Raw genomic sequence first — 20739 nt, forward strand, 5'->3', positions numbered from 1 at the left:
AATTTATTTAATATTTAGTTACCTATTTAGCAAATACATGTTCCAGCAATGTTCAAATATAAAATCATTAAATTATCATAACATTTCTATGAGGTAGGTACTATTATTTTTCCTTTTATAAATAAGGAAAGGTTACACAAAATAGATTAAGTTGGCCAACGTCACAAGCTAATGGCTATTAAGAGGTAGACCCCAGGGGCCCATGTTATGACAACGCTGGCTAAGCTACCACTTTTGACTATGGCATCCCATATCAGCATGCTGGCTCAAGTCCCAGCTGCTCTACTTCCTATCCAGCTCCCTGGGAGAGCAAGAAATGGTGGCCCAAGTGCCTGCTTCCCTGCTGCCCAGCTGTGAGACCCAGATGTCCATTTGGGGAAGGAAAAGTAAATGAAAGATAGATTGCCCCATCCTTCCCCCTCCCTTCTCCCTCTCACTGTTGTATTTCTATCTGCCATTTAGATAGATAGATAGATAGATAGATAATATAGATAAATAGATCTTTTTAAAAAAAGAGGACAAGAGGAAGACCTGGAATTTCAAAGCAAAGCTGCCCAGATCTGGCATTCTTGTCAAAGAGAAGTTGTCTAAAGGCCCTAGACTTCAGGCACTGCAACATTCAGAGGTCGAGGGTGTGAGGCAAATCACTAAAAGCTACTCATTAGCAGGTACCACATTTTATTTTTACAGAGGAGCCCTAATGACTCTTAGGGACAGTAGATGATATGAAAACACAGTGTAGATGCAAAGACAATGTTTTGTTTTCCTATATACTTTTCTAGATTTTATTTTTTGCATGACATGTGTCTTGGTATCACTGGCACAGGCATAAACCCCAGCCCTCCTGACTGTGTCTCAGGCGGAACATGCACAGACCACTGATGGCCTGGCTCCCACACAGGACAGAGGATGCGTGCAGCTTTTCTCCAGGTGCAGGGAGGTGGGGGATCTTAGGGATACAAGTGCATTTCCCAAAGAGAAGAGAAAAGTAGAAAAATCCATATCCCTGCTCCATAGAGATGAGCTCCACCTCACCCCACCCCCCTTAAGATTTATTTATTTATCCAAAGGTAGAGATACAGGGACAGAGGGAGAGACAGAGAGAGAAATCTTCCATTCACTGGTTCACTCCCCAAATGGCTGCAACTGCCAGGACAGGGTCAGACAGAAGACAGAAGACAGAAGCTAGGAGCTGTCGCTCCCCCTCTTCGTGGAGGAGCAACACAAGACCCTGCGCTGTTCTCTCGTCTGCTCGGCCCTCCCCGGGTTTGCTGCTGGTTCTTCCCGGGTTGGCTACTATCCCTTCCACCTCCGTGGAAGGGCAGTTCCCCCTGGCCGCATTCCCCACTTCCGCAGGGGAGCGGCACACCGCCGGCCGGCTCTCTCGGGGGCTGCACGGGTGTTCCTTCAGCTAGATGTTCCCCATAGATGTTCCTGGTGCATGCCGTCTCTCTCCTCCTTTATAGTCCTCCTCCGCCAATCCCAACTCGGCTGCCCACACGCCGAGTACGCTGCTCTCCTCCAATCAGGAGCAAGTCCTACAGTTAATTGGTTGAACTGGAGGCAGCTGTGCGGAAGCTGTTTACTTCTCTCCCAGCGCCATATTGTGGGAGAGCAGATGCATAGAATAAGTCTTAATTCCAGTAACAGTCTAGTCCGAGCTGCTCCCCACAAGGAGCCTCTTCCAGGTCTCACACATGGGTTCAAGGGCCCAAGGACCTAGGCCATCTTTCACTGCTTTCCCAGGGTTATTATCAGGGAGCTGGATCAGAAGTGGAGCAGCCAGGACTCAAACCTATGTTCATATGGGATGCCGGCACTGCAGGCAGCAGCTTTATCCATTATGCCACAACAGTGACCCCCCACCCCTTTTCTATATTTTCTCTAACAAATATCTATTAATTCTTGAATCTGGAAAGAATGCATTAAAATAATGGAAGCAGCAGAATAATTTTTAAAAACAGGTTTAAATGAATGTGTGCCATTCTTTTTACAACATAGCTCAGTGAGAAGGTACAATGATAATCACCACAGAAAAACTGAAGTGAAACTCTCTACTTGGAATAGAAACATGGCTATCATATAATTTATTGTCCCAACTGAAATAATTTTCAAGAGTAAAAAGGAGCACTATCGATTATACCACGACAAGTTTAAGTGAGGGCTTCTCTAGACCACCTGCAGTTTGGGCCCTACGCAGTCCCTTCCTTAAGAATAGTGTTTGTAGGGGACAGGCTTTTATCTGGCAACCATCCATTGCAGCCTTAAAGTAAATAGGTTCTATTTGTCATTATTGTGTCCAGCCTTTTTACTAACTACTGGTTAGCCCGACACATCAGAACACTTGAACACCACTTGTATGTTATTATAGGTGGGTATTGGAGATACTCCATTTGCGTTCCTCATTCCTTGGGATGAGAAATGATAATACAGACTTCAGCTATTTTGACGATTAAAGTTCCCTTTCTTTCTTTCTTTCTTTCTTTCTTTCTTTTTCTTTTTTTTTTTTTTTTTTTTTTTTTTTTTTTGACAGGCAGAGTGGTCAGTGAGAGAGAGAGACAGGTGAGAAAGGTCTTCCTTTTGCCGTTGGTTCACCCTCCAATGGCCACCGCGGCCAGCGCACCAGGCTGATTTGATGGCAGGAGCCAGGTACTTATCCTGGTCTCCCATGGGGTGCAGGGCCCAAGCACTTGGGCCATCCTCCACTGCACTCCCTGGCCACAGCAGAGAGTCGGCCTGGAAGAGAGACAACCGGGACAGAATCCGGCGCCCCGACCGGGACTAGAACCCGATGTGCCGGCGCCACAAGGCAGAGGATTAGCCTATTGAGCCGCGGTGCCGGCCTAAAGTTCCATTTCAAGGCTTTGAAAACATCATACTAAAAACCTAAATTATAAGTGAAATCTACTCCGTAATCCCTTTACACAGGGAATACTATAAAATCATTCAAAGATAACTGTGTTCATTTCTTTCTAACTTACATGAATTAGTAAAGAAAAAAGAATTGCTACTGCCTAAGCCACTTTTAATATCACATAAATACTTTGTTGTGGAACATATGCAAAAGAGAACAGCAAAATGGAAATACAAGGGAATATACTGTACCTTGTTTTACCTGTAAGGAACACACACCTGACAAAAGGCAAGTTTCACATCCAAGGTTGGTTCACTGCAGTAGTATAAGAAATGGAGGCTCATAAATACCTGCAGAAAAAAATGAAGCATGAATTCCAAATCACTGATTTTTCATTATTTAATAGTAGAGATTTTAACCTCATTTGAATTATACAAGATGTCACATATGACATATATTCAGCACAATCCTTATCCAGACCAGTACTATGTACTTTTCACAAGTAACAAACGTTAAATAAGAAAGGTTAAAATGCCATATCTTCTGTAGTGGTCAACAATCAATAACAATGTCAAATATCTAAATAATGTTCTACCTTTTAGGATTTCATCATAATCACGAAGATTAGGTATAAGAAACTGAACTGGATATACCTAATTAGTTAAAGTGAAATGCACCCTATTATAGAGCACTTTCAGATAAAAAAAAAAAGCTCATCCATAAACTTAAGGATATACACAAGGATGTTCATGTAGATAAAGGTACTATTAAGTAAAATAACTTGTAAAAGGATTCTATATGGAACTGGGAATAATTGGATTATAGTTCAGAGTATCAGTATTGATAAATTTTTCAAATATATGGTGAGTGGCGGGAATAAAACAAGTACATAAAGAGCAAGCTATATTAGTGCAAATTTTAAGAAATACAAAACTATAACATTCATTGCTTTATGTACAAAAAACCAAGTCAAGAAAATTGGGCACTATATTAATTTCTGTTTCATATTAGTTCAAGGTCCAAAGATCTTAATTATATTATTTTCTGTATGCTCAAAATATTTCAAATTGTGTTAAGTTTTAAGACAAAGAAGAAATACCGGTGGCAATGCCAAATTAGATGCTGGGTTATTTGATAAGAATGTGGTAGCATCAGAGACATCCAGCTGAAACCTTATTCTGTTCAATTAAATGCACTTTGTTGAATGTGGAGTCCAAGCCACAATTTCTGTGAGGTTAAGCTATTTTAAAACCAGTATCTGGGCCGGCGCCGCGGCTCACTAGGCTAATCCTCTGCCTTGTGGCGCCGGCACACCAGGTTCTAGTCCTGGTCGGGGCGCCAGATTCTGTCCCAGTTGCCCCTCTTCTAGGCCAGCTCTCTGCTGTGGCCAGGGAGTGCAGTGGAGGATGGCCCAAGTGCTTGGGCCCTGCACCCCATGGGAGACCAGGAGAAGTACCTGGCTCCTGCCATCGGATCAGCGCAGTGCGCCGGCCGCAGTGCGCTGGCCGTGGCGGCCATTGGAGGGTGAACCAACGGCAAAGGAAGACCTTTCTCTCTGTCTCTCTCTCTCACTGTCCACTCTGCCTGTCAAAAATAAATAAATAAATGAAACCAGTATCAACACAAGTCTCTCTTTCTGGTAATATGATTGGTTAAATATCCTGAAAACCCCTCGCAATGCAGAACTCCTAAAAATGTAGATGAAATATACAAAGCATAGGTGAACTGCCAAAAAAAAAAAAAAAAACATTCTGAGAAGCTGACAACAATGTGGAAGGAAACATGGGGAGAAGTAAATGAGCTGAAGCTGCTGTTTGTCCCAGGGCCATCTGCTGATATCCGGAGGCGAGAATGTTCATTTTTAAAGGACAGCATTCAGAACACAAGAATCAAAGCTGAGATCTCTCTGTGATGGGAAGTTAGGAGCAAAACTTTCCAGAGGGAGTTTTAAACAAACTTTAGGAAGAAGCAAAAATAATCCCAGAATGAAACTCTAAGTTCCAAGAATAGAAAGATATTACATTAGAACTTCCTGTACAGATTTTTTAATTGAAAAAAAGAAAGGACAAGAATATGTAAGATCTTCCTGAAGCAGAGCAAGGTGGGAGCGGGATGAAATTTCTCTAACAAAATTCATGATCTATTAAACATGTAATAAGTAAAGATATGTGAGGTTTATGCAAAGATAGACTCCCGATTAATATAATAGAGAGTCCAGGAACCAGCATATAAATACATGGAAACCTGATGATGTTAAGCTGGCTTTGCAGGCCTCTGGCAAGAGGAGAAACCATGGATTAACTGATGCTGAGACAACTGGTCACTCATGTGGTCAGAAAAGAGCCAATTCCTATTGGGAGACAATTCCCTGTGGGCCTCTTGCTCTTCTGTCTGTCTTGCAAACAGCAGCACTGGCTGCCTTGGGTCCAGCCTATCTTCTCAAGCCTGCATAGCAGATAGGCTTGAAGGCTAAGAGTATTTCCTCTGGAGCAAAGGACTGGCTTGATTACTCGTTACTGTAGCAAACAGAAAGTGTCTAAGCTCAGGCATGCTTACTGTCTATTAGAAAAGATGTGGGGCCCCTAGGCGCAAGGTTCTTCTTCTATAAAGCAACCCACTGTGAGTTCAGTAGTCACCTGACCTTCTCTGCATCACCAAGTAACTGATGCTCTAATTGCTGCCACTGCTGTCAATAATAAAAACTCCGGTATCTAAAACAACAAAAATAAAAGAACCTTATGTCTGACCCAAGAATCTTGGGTACTTCTGCTAGAAACCATGAAACCGTGGCAGCATAACTTGTGAGTTTGTAAGCAGCATAACATCTCAGCCTCTCCAAGGTTCTTGAAAATCCTAATAGCATGTTATACAGAAAAAAAAATTACAAATTATTTAAAAATTCAGGAAAGGCATCAGTGTTGTGGCATAGCAGATTAAGCTACTGCCTGCAATGCCTTCACCCCATATGGGCACCTGTTAGAGTCCTGGTTGCTCCATTTCTGATCCAGATCCCTGCTAATGCACTTGGAAAAGCAGCAGAAGACAGTCAACCCACACGGGAGACCTGGATGAATTTCCAGGCTCCTGGCTTCAGCCTGGCCCAACCCTAGCCATTGCAGTCAATTGAGGAGTGAAACAGTGAATGGAAGAACTCTTTTTCTCTCTGTAACTCTGTTTTTCAAACAAACAAATAAATAATATCTTTTAAAAAATGAAGTAAAAATTCTGGAAAGATGAAACTTTAAATATTAAAGAAGGAAATACAGGTGCATATCAAATTAATATAAATAATGTGGAAATTGCTGATATAAAAATAGTTATTGATAAAGTACACTATATTAAATTTTATTTATCTGTTTATAAAATGATGAGTTTAGTAAGTAAGCCACAGAGCTATTGAATATATTTGAAATATATCTATCCTTAATTGTTTAGTTAAATAGTAGTCACACTCAAATAGCATATTGTATATCCTACAGTATGGGAGCTGTTTGTTTACTTAGAAGATATCCCAAACTGTACCCACTGCAGAAAGCTAAGAAGAGACAGAGAAAGCTAATCAAAATAGAAAGAATTGCTGGGTTGTGGTCACATCTTAACAATAAAGTCCTTTGCCAGAAGAAAAAAAAAGCAATATATCTATCCAGTGGAAAATTTATCCAGAATCTATATTTTCCTAAATATCAAGAAGAAAAAGACAAAGGACCCAAGAGAAAAAATGGGCAAAAAATATATACTGGAAACATTTCATACAACAAGGAAATATAAAGGGCACATGAATGTATCTAAATTAAAACCACATTGAGATACTATTTTAGACCCAAATTACCCAAGATGGAAAAGGATAGTAATATTCAGTATTTGCAAAGAGGTTGATCAGAAGGGAATTTATACCACTAGCAAGTATGCAACTGAATAATGAAATTTAGAAAAAAATATGATTATTTAGCAAAATTGTGCAGAGCCTGCAATCCAGTAATTCCACATTTACACATTAGAGAAACTCTTGTGTTTTACTACCAGGACACATGTACAAGGAAGTTCATTAGAATATTTTTTGCAACGTTAGAATAAATAAATTATAGAAACAAAAACTTGGGCACAGGCATTTGACATAGTGGGTAAGATGCTGTTTAGGGACTCTCCTACCTCATATTTCACTCTGAATTCCAACATCCTGCTAACGCATATCCTGGAGACAGCAAGTGATGGTTCAAATAGCTCGGTCCTTGCTGCTCATATGGGAGACCCAGAGACTGTGACTTTGGCCTGGCCCAGCCCTAGCTGTTAAAGGCATTTGGGGAGTAAACCAGAAGGGAGATTCCCTCCCTCACCCCTCTCTGTCTCGGGGTCTGTGTGTGTGTGTGTGTGTGTTTGCTTTTCAAATGAATAAAGTGAATAAAATAAAATTTTAAAACCTAAAATTCCAAGAATTCTGCTTGTTTTCTCTGAGCCTATGGTCACTGCACTATTTCAGCAATAGGTGGTGCCCTAGGTTCAGGTCGGTCACAAGTCCATGGTTGCTGTTGCCAGGGTTTCAGCATTAGAGGGCAATACACGCTCAATTTTTTTCCCCAAATCTGCACTTAGTGAATTTTTCAGAATGTACTGGAGGAGTGTCTACAAAGGACAGTCTGTCCCTGCCAGTTTCTTAATGGGGCTGGGATGGGCCCTGACAACTTGTCCACAGTCACTGGCTTGTGGTCAGGAACCATGGGATTCTGCCCAGTTCTGAGCCTCACCTTGGAGGAACAAGCCTCAGGTTCCTCAGCACAACTTAGTCATTCTCTCTCTCTCTCTCACCCTTCCACCCTCCCTCCCTCCCTCTTTTGTGCTGCCTACAGTTAGGGGAAAGATGAAATGGACACTCCCATGATAACCAACACTGCAATTCTAGATCACACCTGGAACCCATAGGCCACACAGACCAGGGCAGTACGAGGGCACGGCCAAGGCTCATACTGTTATGCCCTGCCTGCTGGCATGGCGTATTTGTGGCCTGAGACCGTAGCAGCCAGCGCAGTTGACATCAGCCAGAATACAAGTCATTCTGTCTTGGGCTGCAGGTCTCCATCTGGCACCAGGGTGGGTCCAGAGGCTCCATCCACAGGTACCTGCCAGGGGGTAGGGACTATTGTGTTCTCCCCTTGTTTGGGGTCTCAATGCCATGACACTGAGTTCCAAAACAAGCTTAATTCCTTGTTCTACTCCCCAGTGGTTGGAATTGTTCCTACTCTGTGTTGCCTGGGTTTGAGGAAAAGGTAGACGAGGCAGGGTTCAGAGGGTCTGCTTGCATGTACTGTATGAGGGCAGGGGCCAAAGGTCTCTGGCCACTTGGGTCACTACGTTCCAAGTCTAAGATCCACACTTAATAGCTTCTCCCCACCTCCCATCCCCCACCCCTCACCCGGGCTGGGGGTGTCTCTCTACACTAAGCTGCTTGGAGTTCAGGAAGGGATGACCCAGGGAACACTTTCCTTCCTGTCTTCTACACTGCCTCTTTTCTCATTATTATGCTAAAACGAGGTACTGTGCTCTCTCACCTAATTTTCTTAGCTCTTGTGAAGATAGTTTTGTGCCTGAATGCTGTTCAAATTGCTGTTTCTATGGGGGAGATAATCATTGGAGGGTCTTATTCTGCTGTAATCTGCATTTTTAATTTATAATAATATAGCTTCAAATAATAGCATTCCATCTCACACAGAGTTGAAGCATAGTACACTTCCTTTTTCCTGCAATTCTTTGACCTATTGTCGTGTTTTACTTGATACATGTTATAAACCTCAGACAACATTGTCATTATTTTTCCTTAAATAGACACGACATTTTTAAGAAATAAGACATCATAAAGAAAAATATTTTATTGTTACTCATATTTTCTACATGTAGTCTTTTTACACCTTTTAAGTGTTTATTCTTAACCATTTATGTTTTGATGCTACTAGAGTGGCATTTTTCTTTTTATTTATACCTTCAAAATTTTCATCTCTATCATTTAAAATACACGGTTCCATTGTTTTCCCTTTTTTTGTAGCACGCTTTAAATGAAATCTTGCAGTCACTTTTGGATCTTTTGCTTGGTCTTCTCACAGCATGTTGTTTATAATTCTACGGATATCAAATCGCATTGCAACTGTTCATATTTTCATACTAGATTACAATTTCCTTCAGGAAAATGACTATGTTTTATTCACGTTGACCACTCCAGATCCTAGCACTATTCTTAATATCTAGCTAATGTCAAGTCCATGATTATTAGAATGAAAGGGACAGCGGGGGGGGGGGGGGGTGGTGCTGCTTTGCCTCTCTAGCAGAAGGCTAAGTATTTCCCTGTCTCTTCATATTGAGACCTGTGAATGTTCAATGCATTTCATGCTAACAAATTTGTAGTGCGGAATTTGCAGCAGTAAAAGCCTGAAAGGGTCTGAGCACGGATGAGCTCTGAAATGCAACCCTGTTGTAGTTCAGTGCTCCCACAGTGGGCACATGGGAAAATATAACACCCAGCCCACATGCAATGCACGTGTTTTAATTTTTCATAAATGAATAATCTTGCTATAAAAAGGCAGCCCCTGACCTTTCTGGTTTGCAATATAAAGATTCCAAATGTAGCACTATGACTGAGCAAGTCACTGCAGAGCCTTCTTGTTCCACAAAGGAACATTTTTTAAAACATGTTCCCTGTGACAATCCAGGAAATTACATAAAACTTGTTTAGCAGTTATATTTCCTGTCTGCTAAGAGAAAGCATTTGGCACTATTGCACAGAAACAACAAGGGCCAGGGCTTTATCTCAATATCGTTCTAAAGTGGGATTAGTGACAGTATCTTGGTGTAATATTGGTCCTGCATGTAGCTTGAAAGAGGAGGTGATCATCTGGGCAGTTCATTGCTTTCCATTTCTATTCTTCTTCTGGGAAAAGACCCATATGTGCACCCCGTGTTATGTACTTTACTGAGATTCTCCTTATCTCCCACCTCTATGACTAAATGGTTATTCTGAGCAAAATAATAACTCAAGTTGTACGAATGAGATACACTTAAAGATCTATTAGGTTGCATTGGTGCACAGCAGTTGCTATCAAAAAATGTCACTATGATGTGTTTAAATAGCTTAGATCAATATTTAAATGCTTCTGTACATGAAAAGTGTCAACTAAACCACAGGAGGCTTAGATGATTCACAGACGCACAAAAATCAAATTGTTCTGAGTAGTTCCAGGCTCCCACAGTTTATCACTGAAATGTAATATACTCAAGGGAAAACAAAGAGAACTAGAGATTATTTTTAAAAGTTTGAATTCCAGCAGTTTTCAAATTGCAGTGGTATACAACTCATTATCTATAAATAATTTTTGTACTTAGTACCTATCCGATTTATTATAAATGAATCCCTAAGAGACTGCAAACATATGTATGATGTAAGAATGCAAAACTTTGATAATTATAAAACTTGCTCTATCTCCTCCATGCTCTGGCGGGGATGGGAAATGGCCAGCCTGCAGGCCATTTAAGACCGTAAAATCATTTTGTCTGGCTTAGCCAAGCCAGGCAGCACTTGAAATTCAATAAATCTTCGGCAGGCAAAATTTTAAGTTGAAAATTTCGTAGGGCCCACAAATGACGTTATAAATATCCAAATGGCCCTCGGCAGAAAAATGTTTCCCCACCCCTGCAGGAGTCTCTCTGCTATCTGCAAAAGTTCAAATGAAAATTAAATGCACCTTCAAACCAGTAATTATCACATCAAAGACTGAAACATAAAATGGAATTAAATTTCATTTTCTATTAAGAACTGGGCATATGCTCACTTTAAGATATTGTTAAGCGGCTAGTGTTACAGTGCAGTAGGTTAAGCCTCCGCCTGCCCTGTCACCATCCCATACGAGCAGCGGTTGCAGTCTCTGCTGCTCTACTTCAAATCCAGCTCATTGTCAATGAACCTGGGAAAATAGCAGTAGATGGCCCAAGCACTTGGGACCCTGCCACCTATGTAGGAGACCTGGATGGAGGTCTAGGCTCCTGGCTTCAGCATAGCCTAACCCTGGCTCCATTTGGGGAGTGAACCAGAACCAGTGTATAGAAGATGTCTCTCTCTTTCTCTGTCTCTCCCTCTCTCTTTCACCCTCATTCTCTCTCTCCCTCTCCCTATCTCACTCTCTTTCTCCATCTCCCTCTTCCTCTATTTCTCTTCCCCTGTTTCTTTCTCACTACAACTCTTCCTTTCAAAAAAAAAGTAGAATATATCTTTTTTTAAAAAAATGAAAAAGGTCAACAGAAATTACTGAACACTACCAAGTAAAATAATATTGCACAATAGAAGTCCAAGGAATAGAAGCTAGAGAAAAAGTGCTGAAGAGTACATTTAAGGAAATAACGAGTGAAAATTTCCCAAACCTTTGGAATGATAATGACATTCAGGCACAAGAAACTCAGAAGTCACAATCATATTCAACCCAAAGAATAGTTTACTTATATATATCATAATCAAATTATAAAAAAGAAAAATAAAGACATATTCCAGAAAGCAGCAAGTAATAAACTGGCCACATTTAGGGCAGGTGTTGTGGCACAGTGGGTTAAGCCCCACCTGTGACACCATCATCCCATATGGGCTGTGGTTTAAGTCCAGGCTGCTCTATTTCAGATCCTGCTCCCTGCCAACACACCTGGAAAACCAGCAGAAGATGGCCCAAGTACTTGGACGCCTGCCACCCAAATGTGAAATAAGTATTGGCAAGGATGTGGAAAAAAGGAAATACTGTATACTATTGGTGTTAGTATAGCCATTTTGAAAAATAAAATGAAAGTTTCTCAGAATACTGAATAATAGAATACTGTATGATTCAGGATACTACTCCTGGGTAAATACCAAGGAACTTAAATCAGTATGTTGAAGTGATTTCTGTACTCCCGTATTCACTGCAGCACTATTCAGAATAGCCAAGATATGGAATAAATCTAAAGGATCGGCCAGCACTGCGGCTCAATAGGCTAATCCTCCACCTAGCGGCGCTGGCACACCGGGTTCTAGTCCCGGTCGGGGCGCCGGATTCTGTCCCGGTTGCCCCTCTTCCAGGCCAGCTCTCTGCTGTGGCCAGGGAGTGCAGTGGAGGATGGTCCAAGTGCTTGGGCCCTGCACCCACATGGGAGACCAGGAAAAGCACCTGGCTCCTGCCATCGGATCAGCGCGGTGTGCCGGCCACAGTGCACCAGCCGCAGCGGCCATTGGAGGGTGAACCAAAGGCAAAAGGAAGACCTTTCTCTCTGTCTCTCTCTCTCACTGTCCACTCTGCCTGTCAAAAAAAAAAAAAAAATCTAAAGGATCATCAAAACATGCATGGATAAATACAACATTTTATGTATCTATAAGCACATGGATAACTACCCAGTCCTAAAGCGGAGAAATCTCGTTGTTTATAACAGGATTAACAATATGAATGAATTTGGAGAACATTATACTGAATAAAATAATCTAGATACAGAAAAATAAATACCGTGCAATTGCACTTATATTTTGAATCTAAAGAAGCTGAACTTTTGGAAATAGAGAGGAGCATTATGGTTACCAGAGACCCAGAGTTTGCAGAAGAAGGTATTAGAGAGTTGTGGATCAAAGGGTACAAAATTCAGATAGATGAGAGGAATAGATTTTCAAGCTCAGTTGCACGGCAGGATGACTACATTCAACAATAACACACTTGGTGTTTCAAAATAACTAAAGAAGTAAATTTCAAATGTCTCACCCACGAAAAATAGTGAAGGCAGGCATTTTGGTGCAATGGTTAAGACACTACTTAGAACACAGGCATCCCATATCAAAGTCCCTAGGCTTGAGTCCTGACTCTGCTTCCAATGCAACGTCCTGCTAATGTGCACCCTGGAAGGCAGCAGATGATAGGTCAAGTACTTGGGTCTCTGCCACCATGGGAGAGACCTGGAATGAGTTCCAGGCTCCTGTGGGGAGTGAATCAGTAGATGGGCTCTCCCTCTGTGTGGGCATGTGTGTAAGCCTTTCAAATGAATCAAGTTTTCAAAGAAAATAAAATGTTAATAATTTAAAAGGATTTTAAAAAATAAGTTAAAGAAGTGATAGATATGGTAATTGCATTGATCTAATCATTCTGCATTTTTGTGTGTATATATATCAAAATATCACATATACAATTATTATCAGTTGATCAAAAATAATATGAATGATATAAATAAATAGATAACACAGAGGTATATTCTCCCAAATTTTGAATAACATGAAGATGTGTGTTCTCAATGTTTCTGTGCAACATTTCCCAGTATGTGAATATATAAGAAACTGTATGATAACTGTAAAGAAAAAAATAAACTCTTCTCCACTAAAAATAATATGATTATTCAGACAGATATTACAATAGAGATGGCAAATTATTTTAACCAATAAAATAATCAAATAATATTCCTGGGTTCAAACTAACAATTTATGAGGATACTCACTATAGATAAGTATGCAGAACTCTAATATACTTTTCATTATCCATATGATCTGTAAAGTTAATATTTTTTTAATTAATTCTAACTGGTTCAACAGATACCACCAGTTCAAGTCAATCACAAGCCACATAGCCAGCTGAAATATCCAAACCACTATTTTTCACCCATTTCTATATTTTTCTTCATTTTCCAATATATTATTTCCTCATACCTCTCTAAAGGCATGTAATTCCATTTCTCAATTATTGCAACAAGCTACACATGTAACCACAACAGCCATCAGGCTACGCCCAGATTGAATCATCAGCATGTAACATCTTTATGCTGCACACACCTGGAATCACTTATAGATTTGAGTTGTATACATATGTGAGGTGTATATTATCTATTTTCTAACTAGCTACCAGACAGGAGAAATGGCATTTTACATTAATTAGGTCATATCTGTATAACATGGAGTATAAGTAAGAACTATACATATGGTTTTACAGACACATCTTGATAGACAAAAAAAAAATATTTCACAACACAGAGAATAACTATATATTGACTACAAGCTTCAAGGACTAAAAATAGCAATGAAGTGTTGTCCACAAAATCATTTTGACTTTTATCTAGAACTTTTATGATATATATAGTCATTCTTGATATTAACTTCACTGTTAAAAGTATATTCAATCAAATTCCCATCACATCGATTTGGTAAAGAATATATATTCATTTTATAAGTATTTAGCAGTATCCATTCTGTGTCAGGCACTATGTCAGAGACTCCATGGATAAAAATGAACAACTCAACAATAAAAATTCAAAACTGGGGCCAGTGCCATGGTGTATAGGCTAGGCCTCCACTTGTGGCACTGGTGGTGCCAGTTCCTGTCCTCGCTGCTCCTCTTCCATCCAGCTCTCTGCTATGGCCTGGGAAAGCAGTGAAGGATGCCCCAAGTGCTTGGGCCCCTGAATCTGCATGGGCCAAGCTCCAGCCGTTGTGGCCATTTGGGGAGTGAACCAGAGGATGGAAGCCCTTTCTTTCTGTCTCTGTCTCTCTGTCTGTAACTCTACCTCTCAGAGAAATAAATAAAATGTGTTTTTAAAAAGTCAAACTAATTCCTTTAAGGAATTCTTATTAAATTAAAATATCATACATGTATTTAGATTTACTTAGATTTGCTTTTAAACCATGTAAGTTCAAATTTTCTATTAAGTCACTTTTCAATTTTTTAAAAAATGGACTTTTTAAAACATTTATTTTAACACAGACGGCATCATAATGAGCTTTAAGCAAAAAGAATAAAACTGGGGACAGTTAATTTAAAAGGCAAAATTAAATCTAAATTCTACTAAACAAGTAATATTACTACTTTAATTATACATTCTCAGAATAACTAGGCTAATAGGGACCATTAATTAGGTAAAATGTCAGCTTGAATCCTGGAGAGGTGCTGAACTTACATGAACAAATCCATCCCTTAAGTGATGTGGAAAAATCTAATATAATGAGAAGAATAAATGCAGAGGTCACTTTATCTTCCGGTCACTTAGCAACTGAATTGGAGTGAAGAGGGCAAGAGGGAAATGATTTGCAAAATTAATTAACGATGAACTCTGCAGTAGAGATGAGTGAAAAAGAGGCTGGGAATGGAAGCAGCTTGTCCAGGGCTTCATTAGGCAAATTCCTCCTTTTATAGGGAGGAATGCATCGTCACCCAAAAGCACCACATCCACCAGGTTGACTTCCCTTCCTTCTTATCCTTACATCCTCAGTGCCTTCCACTTTCATTTTTCTGCTGACAAAGTCATGAGCACATGTGCAAACCTAGAGTCCGTTTCACTGTCTGCTTTACAGTTCTGGTTTGGGGGCAGAATTATTTTCCCACCCCATTACTGTGAGTATAATTAGCACACATCCTTATTTGCATAACCAAGCCTTTTAAATTCTAAAGTAAACACATTATTATCAACATGAGTTATGAAAGCAAACATACTCATTTCACTTATCAGCATTAAGGGGTTTTGGTATTATTATTTTGAACCAATACTACATACAATGAGAGGAAAAAAGGAGGCTATTTGGGATATCACCCATGCAAACTCATATCACAACCCAAGGCTCCCCACAGAATAAGCCATAAAGTCAAAGTTTTCCATTTAATTTTTAAATTTATTTTTGGGGGAGAGAAAAGAGAAACAGTCCATAAATGCCCACAACAGACCGCCAGGACTAAGCTTAGGCCAAGCCAGGAGCTAGAAACACAATCTTGGCTGGCACCACAGCTCACTTTGCTAATCCTCCACCTGCAGCACCAGCACCCCTGGTTCTAGTCCCAGTTGGGGCGCCAGGTACAAGTCCTGGTTGCTCCTCTTCCAGTCCAGCTCTCTGCTCTGGCCCGGGAAGGCAGTGGAGGATGGCCCAGGCCCTTGGGCCCTGCACTCGCATGGGGGAGCAGGAGGAAGCACCTGGCTCCTGGTTTCAGATCGGCACAGCGTGCCAGCCATAGTGGCCATTTGGGGGGTGAACCAATGGAAAAAAAGGAAGACCTTTCTCTCTGTCTCTCTAGGATCTGCGTTGGTGGGAAGCTAGAGTCAGTAGACACAACAAAGAATTGAATGCAGACACTCCTACGTGGGATTTGAGAGGCAACTGCTAGGCCAAGTATCTACTCTTCGATGTTTTCTCAACTTACACTTTAAGACTACTTGGAGTGGATTTTTTTTTTTTATTTGACAGGTAGAGTTATAGACAGTGAGAAAGACAGAAAGAAAGGTCTTCCTTCCACTGGTTCACCCCCAAATGGCCGCTACAGCCCCCGCTGCGCACCGATCTGAAGCCAGGAGCCAGATGCTTCCTCTTGGTCTCCCATGTGGGTGCAGGGCCCAAGCACTTGGGCCATCCTCCACTGCCTTCCCAGGCCACAGCAGAGAGCTGGACCAGAAGAAGAGCAACCAGGACTAGAACCTGGCGCCCATATGGGATGCCGGCACCGCAGGCGGAGGATTAACTAAGTGAGCCACAGCACCGGCCCCTGAGTGGATATTTTAAGGAGTGTATCTTCGAATAAAATGTTTATTATTTCAGAAAATATAGAGATACACACTAATACTGTTTTGAATTTATTTTTTCAAAGTGATAGCAAACTTAATTGAGTAACAACCTTTCAATGATGTCATAAGTTAATAATTCTGAAGATTTTGTCTAGGCAGTTAAGTCTTTCACAGGAAAAAAATCTTTTATCATCTTGAGGGAGAACATTAATTTTTTTAAAAATTTTTCGACAGGCAGAGTGGACAGTGAGAGAGAGAGACAGAGAGAAAGGTCTTCTTTTGCCGTTGGTTCACCCTCCAATGGCCGCTGCGGCTGGTGCACTGTGGCCGGCACACCACGCTGATCCAATGGCAGGAGCCAGGTACTTCTCCTGGTCTCCCATGGGATGCAGGGCCCAAGCACTTGGGCCACCCTCCACTGCACTCCCTGGCCACAGCAGAGAGCTGGCCTGGAAGAGGGGCAACCGGGACAGAATCTGGCGCCCCGACCGGGACTAGAACCTGGTGTGCTGGCGCCACAAGGCAGAGGATTAGCCTAGTGAGCCTTGGCACCAGCTAGAACATTAATATTTTTACATCAAAATGGCTTCAACTATATGTGAATGTGGACGAAAGCAAGTAATTGATCATAAACCAGGGTAGAGAACGGAAGAACCATATGTTAGAAATGATCTATAGATATGATCCTCTGTGTTGTGCTTTGTATGCTAAATTACTTTAATATTTTCTTTTCCAGAAATGTGTCTATGAATTACAACATATTACTTCATCTTGCAGCATAAAACTATAGATACTGGTTAGAAAAAAATTTCATCAATGTCCAATCTTAGCAAGTTATGATATATTGAGTTGTATTTAAAAGCCTGTTTTAAAATACAACCCACATAAATATCAATGACAAAATTGTTTATAACAGAAAAACCTATGTAAACAAATAAAAAATCATTTTAATATGGCCCAAAACAAGATATGCTATAAAATTTGGCTTATTTTCATGTGTGACATTTCATGATACATTGAAATGTCCCAGCAACAACAAAAATTATGTTAAAGTAAAACATTAAATAGGTGGCCTGTACCACCAAATGCTTCTTCCACAAAAAATGACAACACAAGAAAATTGGGGCCAGCCCTGTGGTGTGATAGGTTAAACCTCCACCTGTGGCACTGGCATCCCATATGGGTGCCGGTTCGTGTTCTGTCTGCTCCGCTTCTGATCAAAGTCCCTCCTGATGGCCTGGGAAACAGTAGAAGATGGGCCAAGTGCTTAGGCCCCTGCATCCACGTGGGAGACCCAGAAGAAGCTCCTGGCTTCTGGCTTCAGATTGGCCCAATTCTGGCCATTGCAGCCATCTGGGGAGTGAACCATCAGATGGAAGACCTCTCTATCTCTCCCTCTCTGTCTGTAACTTTGCCTTTCAAGTAAATAAATAAATCTTAAAAAAAAAATTTAAAAATTTGACCTATGTATTCTGTGAATTGAATAAGCCATAATGTTGAAAACTATAAGACTATGATAGAAGTGGTATGACTTCAGAAGAATATAAGAATCATAAATCATGTGCATATCTTTTTGAAAATAACACCAAAGATTAGATGGAGGTAGGAAAAAGAGGGCAATGATGTTGCAGCAGCTGTTCTTTAATTATGACAGGAAACATCAACATACAAAAGGAGAGAAGGCATTTTCTTTCCCCCCTTTACATGCAAATATCACATAATTAACTGGTTAGTAGAAGGAAATATATATAATTTACACTGGACTCCATTCATGTTTAGAATTAGAAATGTGAGTTCAGGGGTGGGCATTTTGCCTGGTGTTTAAGACACCTGCATCCCACATTAGTGTACCTGGGTCTAATACCCGGCTCTAGACAGACGCCAGCTTCCTGCTAATGCAGACCCTGAAAGGAATGGTGATGGCTCAAGTAACTGAGTTTATGCCAAACACATGGGACACCTGGGCTGAGTTCCTGGCTTCCCAGCAGTGTCCTGGCTGGCCATGGTGGGCTTTTGAGTATTGAACCAGCAGACAGGAACTCTCTGTGTGTCTGTGTGTCTGTCTTTGTGTCTCTCTCTTTTTCTCTTCTCTCTCTATTCCTCACTCTCTGAACCTCTGAAATTAAAAAAAATAATAAAATAAAATAAAAAGAAAAGCAAGTTCAACATTTTATAAGTACTACATTTTAACAGTAAGCAACAATATTCCAGAATTCTTCTAATAAAATATTCAGCCCAACACTTTTGTTATGACATTTCTATCTAGCACTTTTTTGGATCATGAGAACAGCTCTCATTTTGTTTATCTCATTTAGTGCAATCTCTCGGCTCTCCATAACCTTTAACTAGGTCCAGTGAATTCAGTAGTGTCTTAATTGCTACACAACCTGAGGGATTTTTGAAGGAATGTTGTGAGTAGGCCAGAGTATGATCACTTTTTTCTCTGTATCATTTTCCTCTCCGATGAATGTGTTTGGGGAAGTTTTTTTCCAAAGCTTGAAAACTGACTTGGACTGGATCACGGAGCTCGTCCCTGGGGGTCTACTGAGTAGAAAGTGATTGGGATGTGCCAGTCAGCTGGAACAGTCAGCATCTAAACTGCCGAAGGAAAAAGAGAGTCTAGAAATGTAGAAAATCCAGTTTGAAGCTCAACAGGCAAAAATCAAGAAGTGATAACAGGTTGGGGGTCACACTAAAGAGAAAGGGTGGAGATGCAAATCCTGAGCAATTGCCATCCAGTATGTCACTGGCTTTTATAGATCAGGGCTTGACGGGAGTCACTCAAAATGCAGAAGGAAAAAGCCACACTGGATGGCTATGTCACTAATTGATCTTATGCAGCAAACAAGCCAGTGTGGAAATTGCAATAACCTGGTATATTTTTAGATAATAAAACAGATACAGGGGCCAGCACTGTGGCGTATTGGTAAAGCCTTTGCCTTCAGTGTCGGCATCCCATATGGATTCCGGTTCAAGTCCTGGCTACTCCTCTTCCAATCCAGCTCTCTGCTATGGCCTGGGAAAGCAGTGGAAGATGGTCCAAGTCCTTGGGCCCCTGCACCCATGTGGAAGACCCGGAAGAAGCTCCTAGCTCTTGGCTTCAGATTGGTGCAGCTTCAGACATTGCGCCCACCTGGGGAGTGAACAGGTGGACGGAAGACTTTCTCTGCCTCATCTTCTCTTTCTGTGTAACTCTGACTTTCAAATAAATAAATAAATCTTAAAAAAGATACCTTCCTCATGACTCCAAGAGCCTCACTTCAGAGCTGAGGCCTTGATTTCTCCACTGCTGAGGGCTTTGCCTGCTGACAGCACATTGCCAAAGCCTGGTGCAGGAATGACGCTCTGTGAATAGCAGCTTCCCAAGCCAAGCTTACTCTCCTTCCATAGCAACTGTGCAACGCGAGGTACAAAGCTCCCACCGCAGCCTCTTTCTCGACTCAGGACATCTCTTAGGGTCACTCCAACTTCACAGAAATCCATGGCATCAGCTAAAATCTATTTCATCTGCATTGCAGTTCAGCGTCAGCACTGCCCATGCTGCTTTCCCTACCTCCTTCAGGCTGTTTTTCAAAAAAGCACTTCCTGGCAAATCACAGTGTCTCAGAAAATGTTTCCCAGGAAATCCAATCTAGAAAAGTTGATGCCAGGAATAGGCCAGGGAAGCCAAGTTTCAGATGGGTTTTGAAGTTGAATAACCTGTCTGGCAAAGAAGATACTGTCACTGTAGTGAGAAAAGTAAGATCTGGCGTGCAAGAGTGGAACAAATATTTTAACTTCCACAGGAGGCGAGCTGGGATGGAATGCACTGGCAGGTGTGAAATCTCAGACATCTGAGAGGTCATAGGGAAGTCATAATGAAAACACTGTGAATAAGGCATTTGTGTTAGAAATGTAAGAACTTACCTGCAAGAACTCCTAATGGCCATTTTTTGAACAACAAAATAAATAATGTATTATTGGATTATAGTATATGTGAAAACATGAAGTTTGTAAACCTTAAATAAAAGGCTTCTAGGTTAAAAAAAATTGTTTTTAAATGTCCATGAGTCCATGTTGAAATAAATAGATGATTAAATAAGTAAACGCGGGGACAAGAAATACATCTCCCTCCAGAAAGCTCCAAATAATCTGCTGTGCATCCGCTTTCTAGCAAATAGACTATAACTGCTACCCCTCCACCTAACCCTTTGACCCACCCTCCACTGGATAAGCTCATTGGTAACTTGTATCCAAACAATACTGAGTTGTGGGAGGGGCAATAACGTTATAGTGCAGAAACCTGGCCAACATTACAGCAAGCAGGTGATCGAGGTTAAATGGCCAGTGCTAAGTCACTCTAATCTGCATGCACTCTTTATCTGACCATGAGAGAA

At 41.0% G+C, this 20739-nt stretch overlaps 1 protein-coding gene across 6 annotated transcripts in view; it reads right to left on the reverse strand.

Moving 5' to 3' along the window:
- The window catches only part of MAPK10 (mitogen-activated protein kinase 10), a 323847-nt gene that overhangs the window by 146852 nt on the left and 156256 nt on the right, over positions 1-20739 (reverse strand). For 4 of the 6 annotated variants that reach the window (XM_051819603.3, XM_051819602.3, XM_017347438.4 and 1 more), the window contains exon 3: positions 3133-3204. In XM_051819603.3, the coding sequence (XP_051675563.3) occupies positions 3133-3198 (66 nt within the window). In that variant the 5' untranslated portion in view covers positions 3199-3204. Of the gene's footprint in view, positions 1-3105; positions 3205-20739 lie in introns of all 6 variants that reach the window. The other 2 variants (XM_051819604.3, XM_089303136.1) reach the window with 1 other exon arrangement.

The sequence above is a fragment of the Oryctolagus cuniculus genome, chromosome 8 (assembly GCF_051225735.1).
Source record: "Oryctolagus cuniculus isolate XC-2025 breed Fujian yellow rabbit chromosome 8, ASM5122573v1, whole genome shotgun sequence".
Classification (NCBI taxonomy): Eukaryota; Metazoa; Chordata; class Mammalia; order Lagomorpha; family Leporidae; genus Oryctolagus; species Oryctolagus cuniculus.